General features: G+C 38.5%; 1 protein-coding gene across 3 annotated transcripts in view; it reads left to right on the top strand.

The window, feature by feature from the left end:
• zgc:113279 (uncharacterized protein LOC553749 homolog) overlaps positions 1-20118 on the top strand; it is a 35619-nt gene extending 15501 nt beyond the window's left edge. Inside the window, exons 3-13 of one of the 3 annotated variants that reach the window (XM_034865955.1) lie at positions 234-240; positions 6329-6444; positions 9817-9841; positions 11156-11202; positions 11325-11472; positions 11588-11900; positions 12723-12828; positions 13679-13825; positions 15246-15306; positions 17618-17781; positions 19204-20118. In XM_034865955.1, coding sequence (XP_034721846.1) covers positions 6379-6444; positions 9817-9841; positions 11156-11202; positions 11325-11472; positions 11588-11900; positions 12723-12828; positions 13679-13825; positions 15246-15306; positions 17618-17781; positions 19204-19236 — 1110 coding nt within the window. In that variant the 5' untranslated portion in view covers positions 234-240; positions 6329-6378 and the 3' untranslated portion in view covers positions 19237-20118. Of the gene's footprint in view, positions 1-233; positions 241-5336; positions 5612-6328; positions 6445-9816; positions 9842-11155; positions 11203-11324; positions 11473-11587; positions 11901-12722; positions 12829-13678; positions 13826-15245; positions 15307-17617; positions 17782-19203 lie in introns of those variants that run through there. The other 2 variants (XM_034865948.1, XM_034865945.1) reach the window with 2 other exon arrangements.
• Positions 20119-20358: the final 240 nt, after the last annotated feature.

Raw genomic sequence — 20358 nt, 5'->3', positions numbered from 1 at the left:
CATTTTGCTCCATATTTAACTTCAAAGCCAGTCAACGCTGGAAAGAGTGGATGCATTCTTATACACTACTGCCATCTTGTGGTAAACCCCAATAGCTACACATAATGCAAACAAAGACTGTGTGAGAATACCCTAAAACACTAGATGGCGGTAGAGGCCTGGACACAAACTCCAAAGCTCCAAAACACACTTCACTTTAACTGGAGCTTGATAAGAAACATGATGCAAGAGAGGCTGAAAGTTTGGTCGTAGCAGCCAGTGGAGACATCTCTGCATAGTGGGTAATACATGATCAGTCAAACAGACCATACTCAATCATGACCAGTCATGAAGAACCTAATGGTTTGGAATATTAAAATAATAACTTCTAAACTGATTTTTAGAGAGCTGGAGGATCCTTTTGTTTGGTGCCAAGACTACAATCTTCCAGTCAGTCAGTTTTGCAGCTCATACTGAATCTAGTGTAGGCTTTATGCAATGGACAGTGTCCTTTGAAGCAAGGTGTAAAATGCCATTGGCGCCACTTTATTAATCTGAGGGAAACCTCAGTGTTCTTTAAATGAAAATTAGTACAAAAATAATAAGAGAATAATAAAAACAATAAAAAATAACGTTAACAATAACAACAGCAATAATAATCAGATTGTGTGTCCTGGATGTGGTCACGACAGTCCTGCAAAAGAGAGGCTTTCTCTCAGTGAAACTTCCCTGAATAAATAAGAAGAGAGCATGGATGTAGCTAATGGCTTCCTTTCCCAGTCGTAAGTCTTGAAGGGCTGTCAAAGGCACATCCACAGCAGTACATTGTAGGGGTGTGCAAAGAAATTGATTTCCATTTGAATAATGAGTCAAGCTTTTCAGATTTTCGTGGATTCAATTGAGAATGTTTTTTGAATCAAAAATTGATTTTGAATCAAATCTTGAGCCCAAAAATCATTATTGAATCGTGACATTTTCTGAATCTAGCCAGTACATTGCTTTGCTTCCAATTTGGTTCTCCTGTCCGCGTCTCCAAACTGGGGGGCATGCCAACTGCCAGCTACTGTATGTAATACTCTGACTATGGATGATACAACCACCCTTCAAAAAATCTGAACTATCCCTTAAATCATCACCTAAGGCCGCAGGTAAGTTCTTCTTTGGACCCTCTACAATTTGCCTACCAGCCTCGTCTGGGAGTGGACGACGCTGTCATCTATCTTCTGCAGCGAGCTCATTTGCACCTGGATGGTGGTGGTGGCACTGTAAGAATTACATTTTTTGATTTCTCCAGTGCATTCAACACCATCTAGCCACTGCTACTTGGTGAAAGGCTGCAGGTGATGGGTGCCGGTGCGTCCATAGTCTCCTGGATCACTAACTACCTAACAGATAGACCACAGTTTGTCCGCCTGGACCGTGTTCTGTCTGATGTGGTGGTGAGCGGTACGGGGGCCCCGCAGGGGACTGTGCTGTCACCTTTTCTGTTCACCTTATACACCTCAGACTTTCAGTACAACTCAGAGTCATGTCACCTACAGAAGTTTTCTGATGACTCTGCAGTTGTTGGGTGTATAAGGGATGGACAGGAGGGGGAGTACAGGGCACTGGTGGATGACTTTGTGGAGTGGTCTGGTAGGAACTGCCTGCTGCTGAACGTGGATAAGACCAGAGAGATGGTGATCGACTTCAGGAGGAAGGGAACGGCCCCGCAGCCCCTTTGCATACTGGGAAGTGACGTGGATATGGTGGAGGATTACAGATACCTGTACAGAAACAGGTAACTTTTGAAGCTGTGGGGGAGAGGAGGTCACTGAACAAACTGTTATCTATCATGGATAACCCTGACCACCCTCTCCACCCCACACTGGTCCAACAGAGGAGCAGCTTCTCTAAGAGGCTCCGACAGCTTCGATGCCGCACGGACCGCTACAGAAAATCATTCATACCACAAGCAATAACACTTTTTAACATGTCATCTCTGGGTGGTAGATGAGACTTTGGACACCACACTACTGCACTAATGCAACCTGCACATTTGGTTTATTTACATGTAGCATACATTTTTACATTTTACCATATTATTTAAGCTGTCGCACATTTTTGTTCCCCCATCCTGTACATATTCAAATATATTTGTCTTTTTATTTTATTCGTATTATTATTTCATGTATAATGTATGTATGTATATTTTTCCTAGTATTTCATTTATATTTATATTTTGTGCTTTGTGACTGATTTTGCTGCTGTAACACAGGAATTTCCCATTTATCTTGGGATCAATAAACATCTATCTATCTATCTATCTATCTATCTATCTATGACCCCACAGATTTATCCTGCAAGCCTTAAGGCAAGGCAAGGCAAGGCAGCTTTATTTGTATAGCACATTTCAGCAACAGGGCTATTCAAAGTGCTTTACACAAAATCAGTTAAAAAATAAAAACAGTTAAAAAATAAAAACAGATTATTAAGACACATAAAACACAAGAGTAAAAGTTACAGTGCAGCATAAGAAATTAAACATTAAAAGAACATAATTTAAAGAAAGGCAACATCAAAAAGAAAGGTCTTCAGCCTTGATTTAAAAGAACTGAGAGTAGCAGCGGCTCTGCAAGTTTCTGGGAGTTTATTTCAGATATGAGGAGCATAGAAACTGAAAGCTGCTTCACCCTTAAGTGTGAGACTTAAGACGGGGAAATTCCATTTTTCAATTAAACAAAATTCCATTTTATTTATAGTATCAATTCATGACAAGCATTGTCTCGAGACACTTTACAGATAGAGTAGGTCTAGACCACACTCTTTAATTTACAAGGACCCAACAAATCTAGTAATTTCCCCTGAGCAAGCAACAAGTGCAAAAGTGGCGAGGAAAAACTCCCTTTTAGAAAGAAACCTCGGACAGACCCAGGCTCTTGGTAGGCGGTGTCTGACGGGCCGGTTGGAGAACCCGCAACACACATGTCAGGCTTGTATCTGGAGAAGATATTCAGAAAAGGACCCACAAGTGCCAAGCCCTGTTAGCAGAGAATAGAAGATGGAGACAGAGGAGAAAGGAGAACAGTTGGTGCTGCCCTTGATGGAAGGCCAGCCGGCACCTGAAGCTTGCCTGGACATACTCGCCTGCAATTGCACAAAAAACGTGCCTTGTATGTGTCTTGCAAATGGCCTCAGGTGAACAAAAATGTGTAAACCAGGAGACCTGTGTAGAAAGTTCAGATGAAGACAAGGATGACATGGAAAACAATGATTAAATAGTAAAATTTTAGATATCAACATAAAAAACCAGTCTTTAATTAAACATATTCACTTTACAACTTGTTTCTTTATTGACTTTTAGAATTAATAGGGCTCCATCCTGATTGTCCATTCTATTTGCCTTGAATGTCAAAGTTGTTGAGTTTTGTGTTCCTGATGTTCCTTCGTGCCCCAGGGATAAGAGAAAGCACACAGTTTCGGCAAACATGTAAGAAAATGTGTGTTATTTCTGGTTTAAAGAAGTCATGTGACCTCTGTGTTTGTCAGACAGATTCACTACTGGTTTAAAACTAAATGGTCCCGGGGTTGCCAAGCACCATGTTACAGAATATTGACAATATCCCTACTCTCAGCCTAAACCAGGTATACACCAGCTTTAAAAAACAGAATTTATCTAAATTGGTAACTTCATGAGCTTTATTTCTACCACACCTGCACTGCAATCATGATTTTTCTAGTACAAGGAGTGTATACCTTGCCAAAAAACAATGATGGCATTTGTCCCCCCAATAATACCAATCAACCTCCCTTTGTTACATTCATGTTAGTGTGCATGAAATTGATCACCTAATGTATCTTTATAGTTTCCAGATTTTAGAGTCCAATTTCTTCAGTGTCTTTCTTTTGATTATGTACGAGAGAGGAAAGCACATAATAAATAAATAACTTTTTCTCAATTAAAATGAACAAAAAAATGAATAAATAAAAACACATGAGAAAAAGCGTGGCAGATAATAGCGGGCCAAATCACGAACAGGGAAAGGGAATTTCAAAAGGAAGAAATACTGGCATTGTTGTCAGAAAAGATATTATTTCAACTTACAATGTTTCCTTAATATCTGATGTGGCATTGGGGTAATTTTTAGATTTATTACTGTAAATGTATTACCTTTACTGCTACCTTATGCAGTCTTGCATTGCCCGGTCAATTTAACCCTTGTGTTGTCTTCCCTGTCAAAATCAACACCTTTTTTCCACTACGTTTTAATCAATGTTTTTTTACTTTTTGTTAAATCTTTTCTTTTTTTCAAACACTTTTGAGGCTTTTTTGAATGTTTGTCAATTTTTGGACGTTTTCAACACTACGTATCACTAACTTATTAACTGTAGTTTTATAGTTATTTTTGGGAATTTAAGGTCAATAGACATCATTTATAGGAAATTACACCTAATGTTTGAGTTAGAAAAGCAGAAATTAGGAATTATTTAGACTAAAATTAAAGGAATGAATGTTGATGGATAGTTACAGACTGAAACATGTCAACTTTTATTCAATACTATTTCAGGACCACTTCAATTGTTTTATCAAATGTTATAAAATTGAACAAGAAACCCCCAAATTAATGACAATAAAGATTTGTACTTGCCAAAGAGCGTTGTGTGGAATCAATCACGTTTTTTTTGGGTAATTACAATTGGGTAGTTAAAAAGAACATCAGCATAGGAAAAAAGGTCAATTTGACCCGAGGACAACATGAAGGTTAAGAGGCCTAACTGTATATCTTTTTCAACCCACTAGACTAATTCCCACAGCGCCTTCCACTAGTGATGGCCAAATGAAGCTTCATGAACCAGTGTCTTTATTTTCTGAGCCCACTAGATGGCGATCTTGGTTTTAAGAGAAAGGCCTTAAGCATTGCAATTTAGTGTATTCTCAATTTCATTAGCCATTACTACCTTCCCCTCATTCTCAAACAAAAAATCATCCCTTTTTAAAGTTTATGCAGCTAATGTCGGTATGTCTGTCATTCAGTTTGTCGGTCAGTCAGACAGAAAGACTACTGGATGAATCCTAGCCTACTGATTGGCTTGTTCATTTCAACTGGGAGTCACTGCTTTACATTCTGAAAATCAATCATGCTTACATTTATTATGGTTGGTTTGTTCAGTTGCATGGCACTTTTAAAATGTCCAAGGTTGGTTATGTTCCGTTGCATGGTACTTTTAAAATGTCCAAGGTTGGTTATGTTCAGTTGCATATGGTACTTTTAAAATGTCCAATTTTTTTTTGACCCACTCTGTGTGGGCGTCGACCTTTCCACCAGGCAGTGGGCGTGGCCCTCTCCTGTCTGTGGTACGTGTCAGTACCTAGATATGATGCACTGAGCTGAGTGTTTTTTTTCCCAGTATTTTAACATAAGAGCTAGAAGACTTCTGAACTCCCGTTTTTCTCACTTCAACATTTCTTTTCAGTAGTTGTACAAGATGGGGAGACTGTACAAACGAAAGGAGTTACGAGAAAGAAGTGATGAAACAACAGACATAGGGGCTGGGCTCTCTCCTCTGCCTGGGGAAACCGCGGCCGGCTTGGCCGAGCCTCACACACCTGTTCCTGGTTTGACTGTCCAGGATGTAGACGGTCGTCAAAACGGTATGGCGTTTACCTATAGGTCTATGGCAGGCGTTTTTAAAACATTAGATTGGAATTCTAGATGTTAGCATACCAATGCTGTCATGTTAATGTTCCAAAACTCTCATTTAATGCGTGTTAGACTGAATTGTAGAAACGCCTCTTTAAGTTCAACAGTAGCCTACAAACTGCCTCCAGAATGTACAAATCGCAACATCTTTCGAAAAGAGTTCACTGAACATTATAGCCTCTATGAAGGTTGGATTTGTTGCAGGACAGTTGTTTCACATAGATTTAGCTAATGAACTTGCAACTGAGTAGCAACTGAGTTTGGTAACAGTAAAGACACAGGCAGATGGCACAAAAATCATGTTTGCGCCTGAAGTCTTTGCCAATTCATGTCATACTGAAAGGGCTTTTTAAAGCCAGTTTGAGCTTGTGCAATTAATAATAATAATCTATTGTGTTTGCAGCTCAAATGAAGTCAGTGAAAAACAGAGTAGAGGTATCTTTTGTGACAGCAACCTAATTGTTCCTGTCATCTTAATGCTTGTATTAGACTACATAATAGTCTAATTGTGATCCCAATGCAGAGTCGTGAGGCATTGGGTACAGCAGTTTGCCTCCTCCATCTATAGTTGTGTTTTATGAAAGGACAGCTGATTCTACTTGGGTTTGTCAATGCTGTGTTGTCTGATCTTGCTATGGAGGTTAACCTTCCATTGTTTTCCTCACCAGGTGTTTCCATATATGGGGGGGAGAAGGTCTACCTTGGAGTCCGTGTCAAAATGCCTGTAAGGGATCTACTGAGAAAAATCCGCATAGCCCAAGGCTGTAAACATCAAGATTTTCAGGTAATTTTGTCAAAATATAGATCCAATAACTAAGAGTTAAAAAATGTAGTTTTTTATTTTTACACCAACTCTGATGGATACATTTACTTTCTGTATTGCATGTTTACACTTAGGTTTTAAAGTTTTACCAAAATGTTTGATTGTATTTGATACACAGGGGACATGTGGTTAATGACTTGTGGTATTGAATGATTTTTGTTTATCAAACCTTTTTTATTGTATTTATTGCTTTTGACAAAATTGGGCCTTTCCAGATGTGAAAATAGGGCTGTGCAATTAATTGAATTTCGGTTTCGATTTTGGCTCCCAACGATTACCAAAATAGTACAATCGAGTAAAAACGAATATTTTGCCATGTTCTGTTTTGTAATTTCCTCGTGTGTTCTGAATGGCGCGCGCGCACACACGTCATGCGCACATCCGCCCCTCCCGAAGCCAAACGCTTTCAGCCTACACTGTCAGGGAGGCAGGTTGTGTGCATGTTACCCGCTGGAATTTAAAAACTTAGCGAGAGTAAAGATGGCCGAAGGAGGGCAGCCACAGCAGCGTTTGGTAAGCAAAAAAGGCAAAACCAACTCCATTTTCCGGGAACAGTTTGGCTTCGAGGAATCCGACGACGAGCAGAAACACCACGAAAGGGAACACCAGGAATTTGTTTAACCACTTAAAAATTAAACACAGAGTGACCTATGACAATTTAATAAAGAAACAGAAATGGCAATCCACTCCCTCAACATCCTCCGTAACCCAGACATCCATAACAAACCCACTGTACAGCGCAACTCCTTATCCGTTGAATTCGGAAAGGCACAATAACCGAGTCTGTTGCCTATTATTTATCTAAAGACATGCGCCCCACTAGCACAGTTGACAACTCTGGGTTCAAGAAAATGGTCAATACTACCCTACTATTAGCAAACCTACTAACATGGTGACTTAAATAATTTTGTTTGCTGTTAATGCTGGGGCCTGATGATGGGCCAGCCTTTTATATTCGTGGATTGAGTTGCTGGAATTTGTTTATATTTTGCCAACTTGTTTTAAAGAGATTGTGGAAGTAAATACAGGGAATAAATACTTCTATACTTTGATTTGAAATTTATATTTATATTTATTTTAATAGTTCAAAAAGTACAATAAATGTTCAATGTTTTAAGAATTGTTAAAAGGTGTCTTTTTAATAAATGCAACACGTTTCCAAAGTCATGTGAAATAATCATGTTACATAATCGTGATTTCAATATTGACTTAAATAATCGTGATTATGATTTTTCCCAAAATCGAGCAGCCCTATGTGAAAATCAACCACACGTACAAACACCAAACTGTGGGAATGATTTTCCTGATGTTTGCATGTGAAAAAGACCGGTTAAAGTTGATAAATGAGGATAGTTTCAACTGTCTTACAATGAATCCTGAAAAAATATGAAAGAATTTAAATCACATTTACACTTAGTTTGGCTAACGTTCAGCAGGATAAACAGCTGGACATCAAATGTCATCCGCATTATCATTATTCTAAAAAAGATTTTACACTCCTTCCCCATTTTTGGATACAGGGTCTTTTTATGCATGGAAAGATACCCTACTGTTTGCTAAAAGGAGAACTAAGACATGAATTTTCATTGCATTTATTTGGTGCAACCAGAGTTGGAAATGGGGTTTTTACCCGCAGACAATATGCTAAGCTGTAGGCGTAAAAACTCCAGACCTAAAGCATTTTGTTTTGGTCAGTTAGACATCAAATCTATACCATTATACGTGCAAGCAGGGAATGTTTTCTGAAAAAAACGGAACATTTAAATGACAACCAACCCTGATTTAGGGCTGCATGATTATGGCCAAAATGATGATCACAATATTTTTTTAATCAATATTGAGATTTGATTAATTATCACGATTAGTTGTTGATTTGAACCAAAACAAATTTTATTGTCACATAGGCTATTAATAATTGCTTTCACATCTATATTGTGCTACATTCCGGCTAATTCATCCATATTGTGCATCGATATTGTGCTACATTGTAGCTGTACCTGCATGTCGTACGTTCGTTATCCACCAGCCAAAATATCAACACGGATTTCGGAACCTCGTTACGGTGCCACTAAAATGTCTGCACTGCTCTCTGATGCTCCAAAACAGACGTTAGAGGCAACAGAAACATCGCTGCATGTCAAAATGGTAAACACTAATAACACGTTACACAGCAGGTAACGTTAAAGTTAGCTACAGTAGTAACTGGATTAACAAGGATAAAACGTCCCTTTGCTATTGCATGCCCTCATATGGGCCAACACCTGTAATTTGGCCTTCTTCCTTTGGCCTTGGCTAAACCAGTTTGCCACACTCTCTCCAGCATCAAATCCTTAATGTAAATTAAAATTATTTGAAATAAATAGCCTTGGATATATATATGCATATCCTAGGCTATTTATTTTAGATAATTTTTTTATTTAAAGATCTCTAAGACAACTTCTTCACTTGTTTTTAACAACAATAACAGACTGGTTAAAAGAGATCGGGAGAGAATAAATGGATCCAGCACGGGTCAAATGGCGGATCAGCAGAGTTACACACGTCTCATGTATGAAATGTCTGTATTGTCACTGCGCTGCTTTTTTAGGAACTTTGATATTCTGGCCATGGATCACATCTCTCGCTCAGGTCCAGCAGGCTCCGTCTCACACAAACTGATGTTAGTTGCATTCAATAACGTTTTTTGCCGTGGCCGCCGCAATAGCAGAGTTACCAGAGGAAAGAGTGGTACAAATACAGGTTTGCCTCTAATGCTTAACAATATACAGCTGTGTTAATAACAATTAAAACTGTGGACAAATGTCTAACTAACTAGCACGCTGGAGCCCTGTGAGCTAACAGACACTAACTAGCACCCTAGAGCCCTGTGAGCTAACAGACACTAACTAGCACCCTAGAGCCCTGTGAGCTAATAGACACTAACTAGCATTGCTTGCTGCTGTTGTCTGGAAAAACTACACAGACGTGACAAAAGGTTGCGTTTACTGGTAAACTGGTAAACCTTGTGGCCGACGTATAACCAACTGCTATGTTGTGGAATTTTCCTCACGTTACTCTGTCTTACGTGACTGTCTACTAAGCTGCGCGGTGCAGGTAACAACTCTTATTGGCACATGATCAGACAGTGGTTTACTGAGTGGTAGGTTGGCTTTGCATTTTTTTTTTTAAACGGCGCTTTCTATGAACGGAATGACGCACTTGAAATATCGCTCGATCAAGCAAATGTGATCGTGGGAAGCCCCAATTGTGATCGTGATTAAAATTCAATTAATTGTGCAGCCCTACCCTGATCAACTTTTTTTCTTTTCACATAAACCAAATGTGTGAATGCAGGAGTTACATGGAAAAACAGTCAAAGGTCAGTCAAATCTATATCTATAAGAGTTAGGAATTTAAGTGTGGTGTCTTGGAGATTTTTGTTCCTTCTTAGAGCTACACATTCAAAAGTTTGGATCACCTTCCACAAAAGCCTGATTGGGTCCAGTCAGATGTCTGAGACTACTACTCTACCTTTTTAAAAGGTCTTTCATGCCTTTAGGTTGTAGAAAGTCATCTTTACAAATATGTGGTATTAAAGGTGCACTATGAGTTCTATTCCAAAAAAACGGAGCAAGCTTGCCCCTCCCCCCAGGTTTCCATAACTGTCATGGCTAATTAACTAACTGTCACTAACCCCCAACCATCTTGTCTGTGATTGGCTGGAACGTTATTTGTTGTATTTTGGTGCACAGCCTGTGCCTCTAGTATTTGTTTGATGTTAACGCCCCTGTGTTGTTTCCTGAGACCAGGCATTTTTTGCAGTGTATTCAGGGGGCAGGCAGCTAGCAGATCAAGGAGAGATTCCTACAATTTGAGACAAAATAGTGCACCTTTTAAGGGTTTGTTTTGCACATGGAGACCAAAACGCTGTGCAATTGTTCAACTGACTGGTGATTTTTCTTCAATGGACTGACAATCAAAAGTGTAGAAAGAGATAAAGATAACTTTTGAGCAACAGTTAAAGAACTATAGAAGAAATCACCAGTCATTGGTAGAAGCAACTGGAAGAAGCAACTGGAAGCATAGCATTACAAAGTTTCAAGTGCATGATAATGCAGCCTGTAACAAGCTGGAATCAAAGAGTGTGTTGCTTTAGCAACACTCTTCTTAAATTTTCACAATAGAAATCTAATGTTAGTCTAGGGTTAGCACTTTTGGAACTGGATCAGGGAATATCAGCGGAATTTACTACAGACTGACAAATCCCAGTGTAAACATATTTAATCTAACCACTGAGTAGTCTGCAGAGGGCCTCAATAAAAAAAAAAACTTCCCAAAATATTCAGAGCCCATTTAGGGTTCAGGAAGGATGGAGGGTCACTTGTTCTTTTCTGGACTAGAAAACAAATTTAAAATCCAAATTCCAACAGTATACAACGCTATGGGGACACTGACTAAATGGAAGTTTTAATAATTCTTCTTCCTTTGGGACCGAAACCATCATAGCTACACCAGTTCATTCCAAACTTGTGAATGGCAGTGTTTATTCTAGATGTACAGGTTGTGTGGCTCATGAAACAGGAAGGAACAAAAACCTGCAAAAATCCAGTCTGACGTAACTAAACCTGCTTTCCCTCTACTTTTAAGCAAAAACATATTGAGTTCTCTCAACCTTAAACTTTTTCTTCCACAGTAGGCAACCAACGAGTCAAAACTCGTAAAGGACGCCAATCGACCAAGGTGAGTGTTGAAAAGCCCAGACCACAGGAAAGCTGCAAACCTATAAATCACCTCTGTTTTGAGGAGTTTATTTATTTTTTTATTAAATAACTCTAAATACCTCAGCTGCCTTTTGCTTGCAGACAAAACAACCCACCAAAAGCCTGGAGGAGCTGGCAATCATTGTTGAGGTGCTGGAGGAGGATCTCAGAACTGGCAACACCTGCCAGTCCCCTCCCCAATATTTGTCCCCCTCTAAACCTCCAGTGTCTCCTGAGGGGTCTCCAAGTGGTGAGTCATGGAGACCCAATCCACATTTATATAGTTACTCTTTAAAATATAACCCTTGATAAATATGTTAACAGCAACTACTACCACCCCTCATATGCCATTTCTTCTCACTAAGGTTCTGGGTACAATAGTGATGAGTCAGATGAAATGATCCCCAGCCCCCAGTCCTACATGACCTACTCCCCAGGCACAGCAGAGTACCAGCAAGCCCTATCCCCTGCAGGCTCCATGTACACCAGCCTCCATCATTCCAACACCAGAAAGTTTGGAAAAGTTGGTGGACGAGAGGAGGAGTGGGCTTATCCCCAGGTCCACGACTGGAACCTGAACAACTCTGATTTCTTTTGGGGCCAGCTTCAGAAAGAAGAGAGCCTGCTCAGGGACATCTCTGACGCTGCACTCCTGGCCGCCGATGGACACGGCAGGACGTAAGTCATAATCTTCATAATGAATAAATGTTTGTTTAATGTCTCTGATCTGTGATTTACAGACATGAACAGTTGCAAAACCAGGCCTAAAATTGTCGTATCATATTAGCTTTTTAATACTAATAATTAATGATGTCTTGACTTTTCGATTTCAATTTAAGTTGGTTTTAGTCAGTTTTTAGAGTGTGTTTACTAGTTTTAGTATAGATTGTGTTTTCAGGAAGGTTTAGCTTTTGTCCACGTAGTTTCACAGTAGTGTAGGTTTGTTTTTGTTGTCTCAGAAGTATGTAGCTACATTACGTCCATCTCATATGAAGTCTGTTCAATTTCAGTGTTTCTTTCAGTAGTGATATAATATATCTCAAACATATTACTGAAATAATTAATTTTTGTTTTATGTCTAGTGTTTTTTTTAACCTGGCAATATAGTTTTAGTTTGGTCTTTCTTGAAGGTATTAGTTTTCATTTATTTTTCAGTTTACAAAAAATATTTTACTGCTCATTTCCTGTTAAATTTACAATAAAACCTTGCTTACTGGGACTAGTAACACCTGTGCTTTTCTTCCAAGTCATATTGGCTGCTGTGAAAAAGACCTACTGTTACGTGGTTCAGTTTGTTGATCTCACTCAGGCCCTTAGGCTTCTTGCAATTACGTATGTTCTTTCTTAACTTGATTTATGAAGCGCCTCTACTAACTACATGGTATTTAACCCATGTTCAGACCTGTTTTCCTCTTACAAAATGGAATGTTTGTTTCAGTGAATACCTTAACTGTGAAGTACTTCTTTTTGTCTAAATAAGTGCACTTGATGTCCCTTCAGAGCTCTCCATGAAGTGGCGTGTGTTGGGAAGAGAGCACTGGGCTATGCGATTGCCAAAAGGATGGCCGCACTTAACAGCCTCAACCTCAAAGACTCTGAGGGAATGGTACATTACAAGACACTTGAGATACAGTCTTAGTTTTTGTATATATATCATTATTTTCCCTGTGATTATTTCAACCACATTTCAGGAGTTTTTATGTACAGTGTATATCAATGTGACACAAAAGAGAAATTTGTGGTATGTTAATATGCACGATTAGGTGGTACATCTCATAGAGATGGCTTTAACTGCAATTTGATAGTCAGTTTACACAATATTTCATTGCATGATGCTTACTGAACAATAATGGCAGGTGTATTTAAATGTATACAGTATCTGGATGATATTTAAGTAGCAGCAACCTAAAACTCTTCACTTTCATTTTACAGCTACATTTACACTGGTGCAATCAAACAAATTAGTAACTATTCAGTGTTTGATGGATACTATTGATGCCTTAGCTAGGGTTGTGAATCTTCACTGGTTTCTCGATTCGATTATGATTATCCTGTCGATTTTGAATCAATTCGATATCAGGATGCATCCCAATGCATCACAATATATGTAATTATATATTGCTGCACATGTTTTTTATAAACAAATTCAAGCAGTCAGAAATACATCAACTCCCCTTTTTATTGGGTCTGCTTAAAAAAAAGACACTTCCTGAATGCAGCAGAGTCAGAACGCAGCAGACAAAAGGCAGGAACAAAAAAAAAAATCTACGAGAAAATCAACAATTAACATCAGGAGACAATAATTGATTATGGCCCGTCACTGCATCGACGCAGAATCTTCCTTGTCGGCATCGTGATGGAGTGATTAATTTTACCACCTATAGCCTATTTCACAGGTATAAGAAAAGAAATTCATTATTAAACATAATTGAATGTTAATGGCTCTCTGTTCACAGACCGCCCTCCTCTATGCAGCAAAGCACAACCACCACCTGATGGTAGCTGATCTGATCCATTTGGGGGCCAACGTCAATGAGACAAACAACTCAGGAAAGACCTGCCTCCACCTCAGTGCTGAGAAAGGCTACATCAGAGTCCTGGAGGTTAGAGCCTCGTTTTTGTCTCTTCTGATGAAAATCTACTGTCTCTGCTTCTTTTTGTAATGTGACGAGCAGTATTTCCCCACCACTGATGGGATATGAGCAAAACATGAGCGAATTATGCCCCTCATCATTGTGTTCCAGGATTTGAAGAATGACACTGATAGGCAGCAAATTACATGAACAATTTTAGAAACTAACACTCCAACTTAAACTTGAACTGGGCAAGAGAATGACTGCGTCTGGGACAAACCTGTTCCTTTTTCCCTCATTACATTTACTACGTTTCTGCGGCTCACAGTCCATTTGCATTTCTCACATATCTGATCATATTTCCTTTTGCAGAGCAACGTGACCCCATTTGTCACAAGGTATTGGGTGCTCCAGTCATGGTTTCCTTTGATCCAAACTAACAGGTTTTTCAGATACATGTGTGTTGCAACTCATGCCAGAGAGGTTTCATCTGTGTTGACGTTAGTAAATGAAGTTTAAACAGTTCAAAAGAAAAGCTGCGACAAAAACCAACTTAGCCGGTTTTGTAAGGTACAGTAAGTGTGTACATTTGCGTTTCATAGGTGACGCAAAACCGGAACATGTGTAACCTAACACTGTTCTTTCAAGTAAATGTTTTCACTTTTGTATCACAGCTCCAATGGGAAAACATAATTGATTGATGATGATCGATTTAATTGTTTCATTATAAAAAAAAAGAGACAAAAATTAGCTTGTTCCAGCTCGTCAAGTTCAAGGATTTCATTGTTTTCCAGTGTTTTCTTTTACATTTTATAGACTACTAACAAATCATATAATACTAACCAATAAAATAATAGGCAGATTAAGTGATTCTGAAAATAACACTTTGTGTACAGCACTATTTTAGACAATAAATTGATCATGCATTCCTAAACCAGTTAGTACTCATACTTTTAACTGCACAGCAAGAGCACTCTATGTTGTTGGCCTACTGCCATGTGATGGCAGCAGGTATGTGTTCCTTGAATGCCACACATTGCCAAAGCATTGTTTTTGCTAATTTAAGTGGGTGTTCCTCAATTAAGTGTTGTGCAACATCCACCAATCACACAAACAGATGTGCTCTTGTTTACATCCTACTGTACAGTACATTGCTTTCTGGCTTATGTGGTTAAAATCATCAGCGGTGTATAATATGAGGATGTTGTAGGGACACATCTTGGAAAGATTTGTTTTTCTCAGTATTCTACATTACTGGATTCTCTCAAGACTTCCATTGTCCACCAATCTGTTTCCTTTATCCTCATCTTAGAGCACCAGGGTCACAACAACTGTGGCACCGATGTCCGAAAATATGGCAACATGTTTGGGCTGCCTTATACTATATTCACATTTGGACTGCTTTATTCTAATCTATCTTTAACCAGTGTTAACCAATGTTTTCTTTAAGGTTCTGAGACAGAGGATGATGGACGGTGTGTATGTTGACGTTGAAGCCACTGATAACTCTGGTAAGTATTTTAACCTTTTAAATACCAAAGGCTATTAAATATGAATAATAAACCGTATTGACAAAGCTATTTTCCAAAACTAGGTGAAAAGGTGCTTACCAATTAGAGTAGAAGGGATGCCCAAGAGTGATCGCGTATTAGGATACACAAAATAATAATAAAATAATAAAAATGAAAACCCTGAAAACATAACTATAGGGGAAAAAAGTTTGGTTTGTTTATTTGTTTCAGACACACAAATGAAAATCCCATTAAGGAAATATAAAGTACATGGAGGTGGCGGTAGAAAGGATTACATAAAATAAACACCCAAAGGACATACAAAACCTAAAATGTGAACACACAGTCACCAATAGCTAACATTTAAGTAAAAAGCATTTTATCTGCATATAAAATTACCAAATACATGGTTAAAAAGGCCTTGAAAGTTGTTTTTTTAAATTGGACATAAATAGACATTTAATTTATTTATTTTTTTGTTCAATAAAGAACCTGTTCTTGTGATATTTGTTTTACTTAACATTAGTAAATAGTCTGTTTTGTCTCTGTCCCTCAACTTACACAATGGATATATACAGATACTCCCATCACTATAACACAGCACACAAGTGTTTTACACGTTCAAGCCACTCTCTCTTTTAAATTGTTGTGTGAGCTTCTGTAAAGCCTGCGAGTCCTCCTCACAAAAATTCTCAGTTTTATAACAGTAATTAACCCTGATCCATTTTTCAAACTATGCCGTGTTTGTGTGGAAACCCGGCTAATCATTCCTACTAAAAAGCATTACAGTACAATTACTTTGTTGTCACATCTATCTTATAAAATGGGAAGATAGATGGGAATGGGTCAGTAGTTGAAATATCTCATGAACTGTTTAACCAATCTACTTCACACATGGTTTCCTGGGTTCCTAATGAACGTTGGGATTGGAATTAAACCGTGAATAAAACTAAAAGGCCGTGGATAAAACGTTGGAGGAAAACGCTGGCTCTTCCATGTCTACCCATCACAATAAAGGTCCTCTTAAATTCACTCATTTCGCATAGAGGAATCTCAATAAAAAAAAACAAGTTTATCCCTTCACAATAAAAGCCCAGCTTAAATTCACTCGGATCATTTCGCTTAGGTAAAACTCAAACAAAAGGCATTTTTTCTGAAACTAGCTCATAGAGACCCTATATTGAATTAAGCTGTGAACTGTAAACTTCCACCTTCTTCTTTCTCAATCAGACTAACCCTTTATGCCCCCCCTTGGTCCAAAGTGTGCTGCTTTCTTATAATCACCAATCACATTACCGTCGGCAAAAAAAAACAGCGAATCAAATCCATCCTTCAGCAAAAAAGACAGCACTAAGTTGTGGTTAAAGAAAAATTCTCTTTGTTTGTATAGCTCTCTCTCTCCCTCTCCGAACACACACTCACATTCTGGAGCCGACTTAGTCTCTGTGAGTCCGTCTCTGTACGCGGATATTTGCTGGTTGCGCTCATTGCAGGCCAGATTGGGTAGCGCATGGCACACCGCCATCAGTCCATAAGGCAAATGTCTGTGATTACTCCACGTTTAATTGTGATAGTTTGTTAATTGTGATAATCAGTTTGTGATTAAATTCTGAATCTGCAACTGTCATCTGTCGGTTAAATGTGGTTGAATAATGTTTTTGTCTAAAGTAGGAGTACACAGTAAGTCAACAGTCAGCTAAACAGTGCGGTTGCTAAGTGCTTTGGAGTCCTTCTATAACTAATTTTGAGGTACAATGTTTTTAGAAAGCTTCAAGTAACAACAACACAGGCCAAGTAATCGTCCCGTTCCAAACAAGCAAATTCTGAACGGGCACTGTTCTAGTATTACAAATAATGCATGTGTGTTAAGATAATGAATTTAAGCCTGAGTATGAAACATCCATCTGTAATGACAGAATCAACTCAATCAAAACAACAACACAGGCCAAGTAATCGGCCCGTTCCAAACAAGCAAATTCTGAACGGGCACTGTTCTAGTATAACAAATAATGCATGTGTGTTAAGATAATGAATTGAAGCCTGATTATGAAACATCCATCTGTATGTAATGACAGAATCAACTCAATCAAAATCAAAATCCACAGCAACAGACTAAAAAGCTGCACTGTTTGTCTCTGTAGAATAAGTTTAGAATGTTCAGTTGATTTGTTTTTTTTGTCAGTTATCATTTTACAGCTAGGATTAGGTATGGTGAGGGAATTATTAGATCTTTCTTACAGTTAGATAATAAAGTTAAAGAGTTAGGGAGTGGCTGTAGTTAATAAAAGGTTCCAAATGTTTGTGTTTTCAGGAATGAGTGTCTTCCAGTGTGCTTCTGTGGCTCTGAAAGCCACAGTACGTGAGCTGGAAAGCAGTAAATCCAAAAATCACACCAGTCTCCACACACTTTGCCAAGGGCAGATGATGGAAACTCTAGAGTGTCTGCTGCAGATGGGCAGCTACCTTTATACCATGGTATGATACTCTTTTTGTGTTTTACCTGCAAAAAAAACAAAATTGAATCAGAAATGTCACATAGTTTATGATTACACTTCGCTGACTGGAATTTAATTATGATGAGAGCTACATTTGGAGGAAATAATTTTAAATGACATGTGATCATGATATGGGGGAACTATGTTGGGAACCGGGGGGGTCGCTGGTTCAAGTCCCCATACGGACCAAAGTATGGGCACTACCGAGGTGCTCTTGAGCAAGGCACCCAACCCCCTCAACCGCTCAGGATGCTGGTCCAACACTGGCAGCCCACTCACTCTGACATCTTTCCATTAGTGCATGTATAGGACCTGAGCATGAGTGTGTATTTCAGATCTGTCTGTGTGTAGTGTGTAATAACAGCCAAGTGTAAATTGTAATTTCCCCATAGGGGCTCAAAGCAGTATAAATGAAAGTAAATGAATTGAAATCTACTCACTTTTTACTGAAGCTACGTACAACACCTAACCAACAGTGACAGCAGCAGCCAAGCAACTCTGGCTCTGGCTGCCTGCCCACAGCTCGCTAACAGTTGTAATCAGGGCACATTCAAACTGATTAAACAGTGCGGAAGGCACAAAGAACACTTGGTCCTTGTTTGTAAGTCACCATTTTGGTGTGGCAGCACATCAGGAAGAGCAGGAACTAATAATGGGTGGGTGTCCATACCAAGAATGCTGGTATCCTTTTAGAAGTTTCCCTCAAAGGAATTTAGATGATTAAGATAATTAGACTCAAAGGCGGGAGCTCTCTTAAGTTACTTTAAACTTGATTGGTCTATTTTGTAGATGTACTTGCTGTCAATGCCAGAACCAGATACTTCTGAAGATTTATGACCATGTTCTTGCCAGCCTCAACTACAGTTTACTTTGAGGTCATATATAATATTTGCGTTTACAATAAAGTGTAGTGTTAGTACAATGCTTACGCCCAAAGCAAAATAAACTGAAGTACATCTGGGACTGAAAAAGTGAAAGTTGAGCCATGTTTTGACAGCGTGGAGCTGAGTCTGATACACCATAAAAGCCCCTGTACAGACATTGATCATGTTATTGATGAAAGTAACAACATGGCCTTTCCTCTGGCACCTCCCTCAGGCCAAACATGACCATTTATGTCCTACTCATTGTAAGGACCTCAGGAAGGTTTTCACCCATGAATTTGGTTTAACTGGTGGTTTACTCATAATTTTCTCTGTGCATTGACTGATGGTTCAACCAGTGTAATTCCCAAAAAGATTGAGATTAAATTTCTATTGCCCTTAACTGAAAGAAACTTGGGCTTGCTGTTAGAATAATATTTTTTTTAGAGTATTATATATTGTTTATTTTTAGGCTACTCTATCTAGAGACATTTATTCTACTTTTGATGACTAACTGACTTATTTCCTCTCTTTCTCAGGAGAGCCAGAGTATACGACCTACAATTGGTTAAGACTGGTACTTCCGCCCGGCAGGGCTGTCTGGAGACCCAACAGTAATGTTCCGAGTTGGTTTAGGCTTGAATTCAAATGGAGAGGGACCATAACCAGTGGAGTTTTCTCTCAAAGCTTGATTTCAGGCCTTTTACGTAAAGCATTTAGCGTTTTGTGTGTGGAAAAAATGCCTGACTTGCAATCAGGTATTTATTGTAACCTGCACAGAAACGTTAGGTGCCCATTAATTGGTTTCTGTGAAACTTCCATTGTTTGTTACATTAGAGTAACAAGATGTCCTCAGTTAGTGTGTCTGTGAAGCTCAAGATGTAAAATCTTCTGAGAATATTTTTTTTAATATTTAAACTATTGGCTTGTTAGTGCCAGTTTCAAGGGTCCAATAGTGTTTTAACCCTCCTGTTTTCCTCGCGTCAAACTGACCCCTTTTTAAAAAGTGTCTATATCTGAAATATGGGTTTCAATGGATTGGATTCCTTACAACTCTCTTTGCAAATACAATTGATCAGTTTCATTCCTGACAAAACTTATCTGTAAGTTCCTCTGATCTTAACTATTAGTCCAAATAATAAAATATTATATATATACAAAATAATTCCTAATTTCAGCTTTTTTAACTTAAATATTAGGTATAATTCCATATAAATAAGGGTTATTGACCATAAATTCCCCAAAATACTGTTAAACTAGTGGTAGAAAGGTAGTTTTAGTAAAAACTAAAAAAAGTCTGAAATAGGGACAGAAATGTCAAATTTTGGCTGTTTTTAACCCGGGAGGACAACACAAGGGTTAAAAGCATGGCCCACAAATACCAGGGAAGGAAAAGAGACCTCAAGGTTTATGTAATATTGTAATATTAAGGCAACAGTGCAACTGTTTATTGTTCAATGGGGTCCTGCTTGATCAACTTGATTTTTTAATTGAGCTTTAACCTTGATTTTAAGAGATTTTACATGTCAGATCTTTAAAAAGGACTTTTGTACTACAGGACAATGCATGTTTTTGTAATGTTCTTGGGATGTAAATCCAGTTTCCGTTGACTGCTTTCTCATGAGTAAGTACATGTAAAAACAGTCATTGGCAGGGAGTTTTGGTTCTGTTTATGGATTACCTCCTAGCATAGT

The sequence above is a fragment of the Etheostoma cragini genome, chromosome 3 (genome assembly GCF_013103735.1).
Source record: "Etheostoma cragini isolate CJK2018 chromosome 3, CSU_Ecrag_1.0, whole genome shotgun sequence".
NCBI classification, from domain to species: domain Eukaryota; kingdom Metazoa; phylum Chordata; class Actinopteri; order Perciformes; family Percidae; genus Etheostoma; species Etheostoma cragini.
The sequence above is the reverse complement of the archived record's forward strand: the minus strand, read 5'-3'. Positions and strand labels throughout refer to the sequence as shown.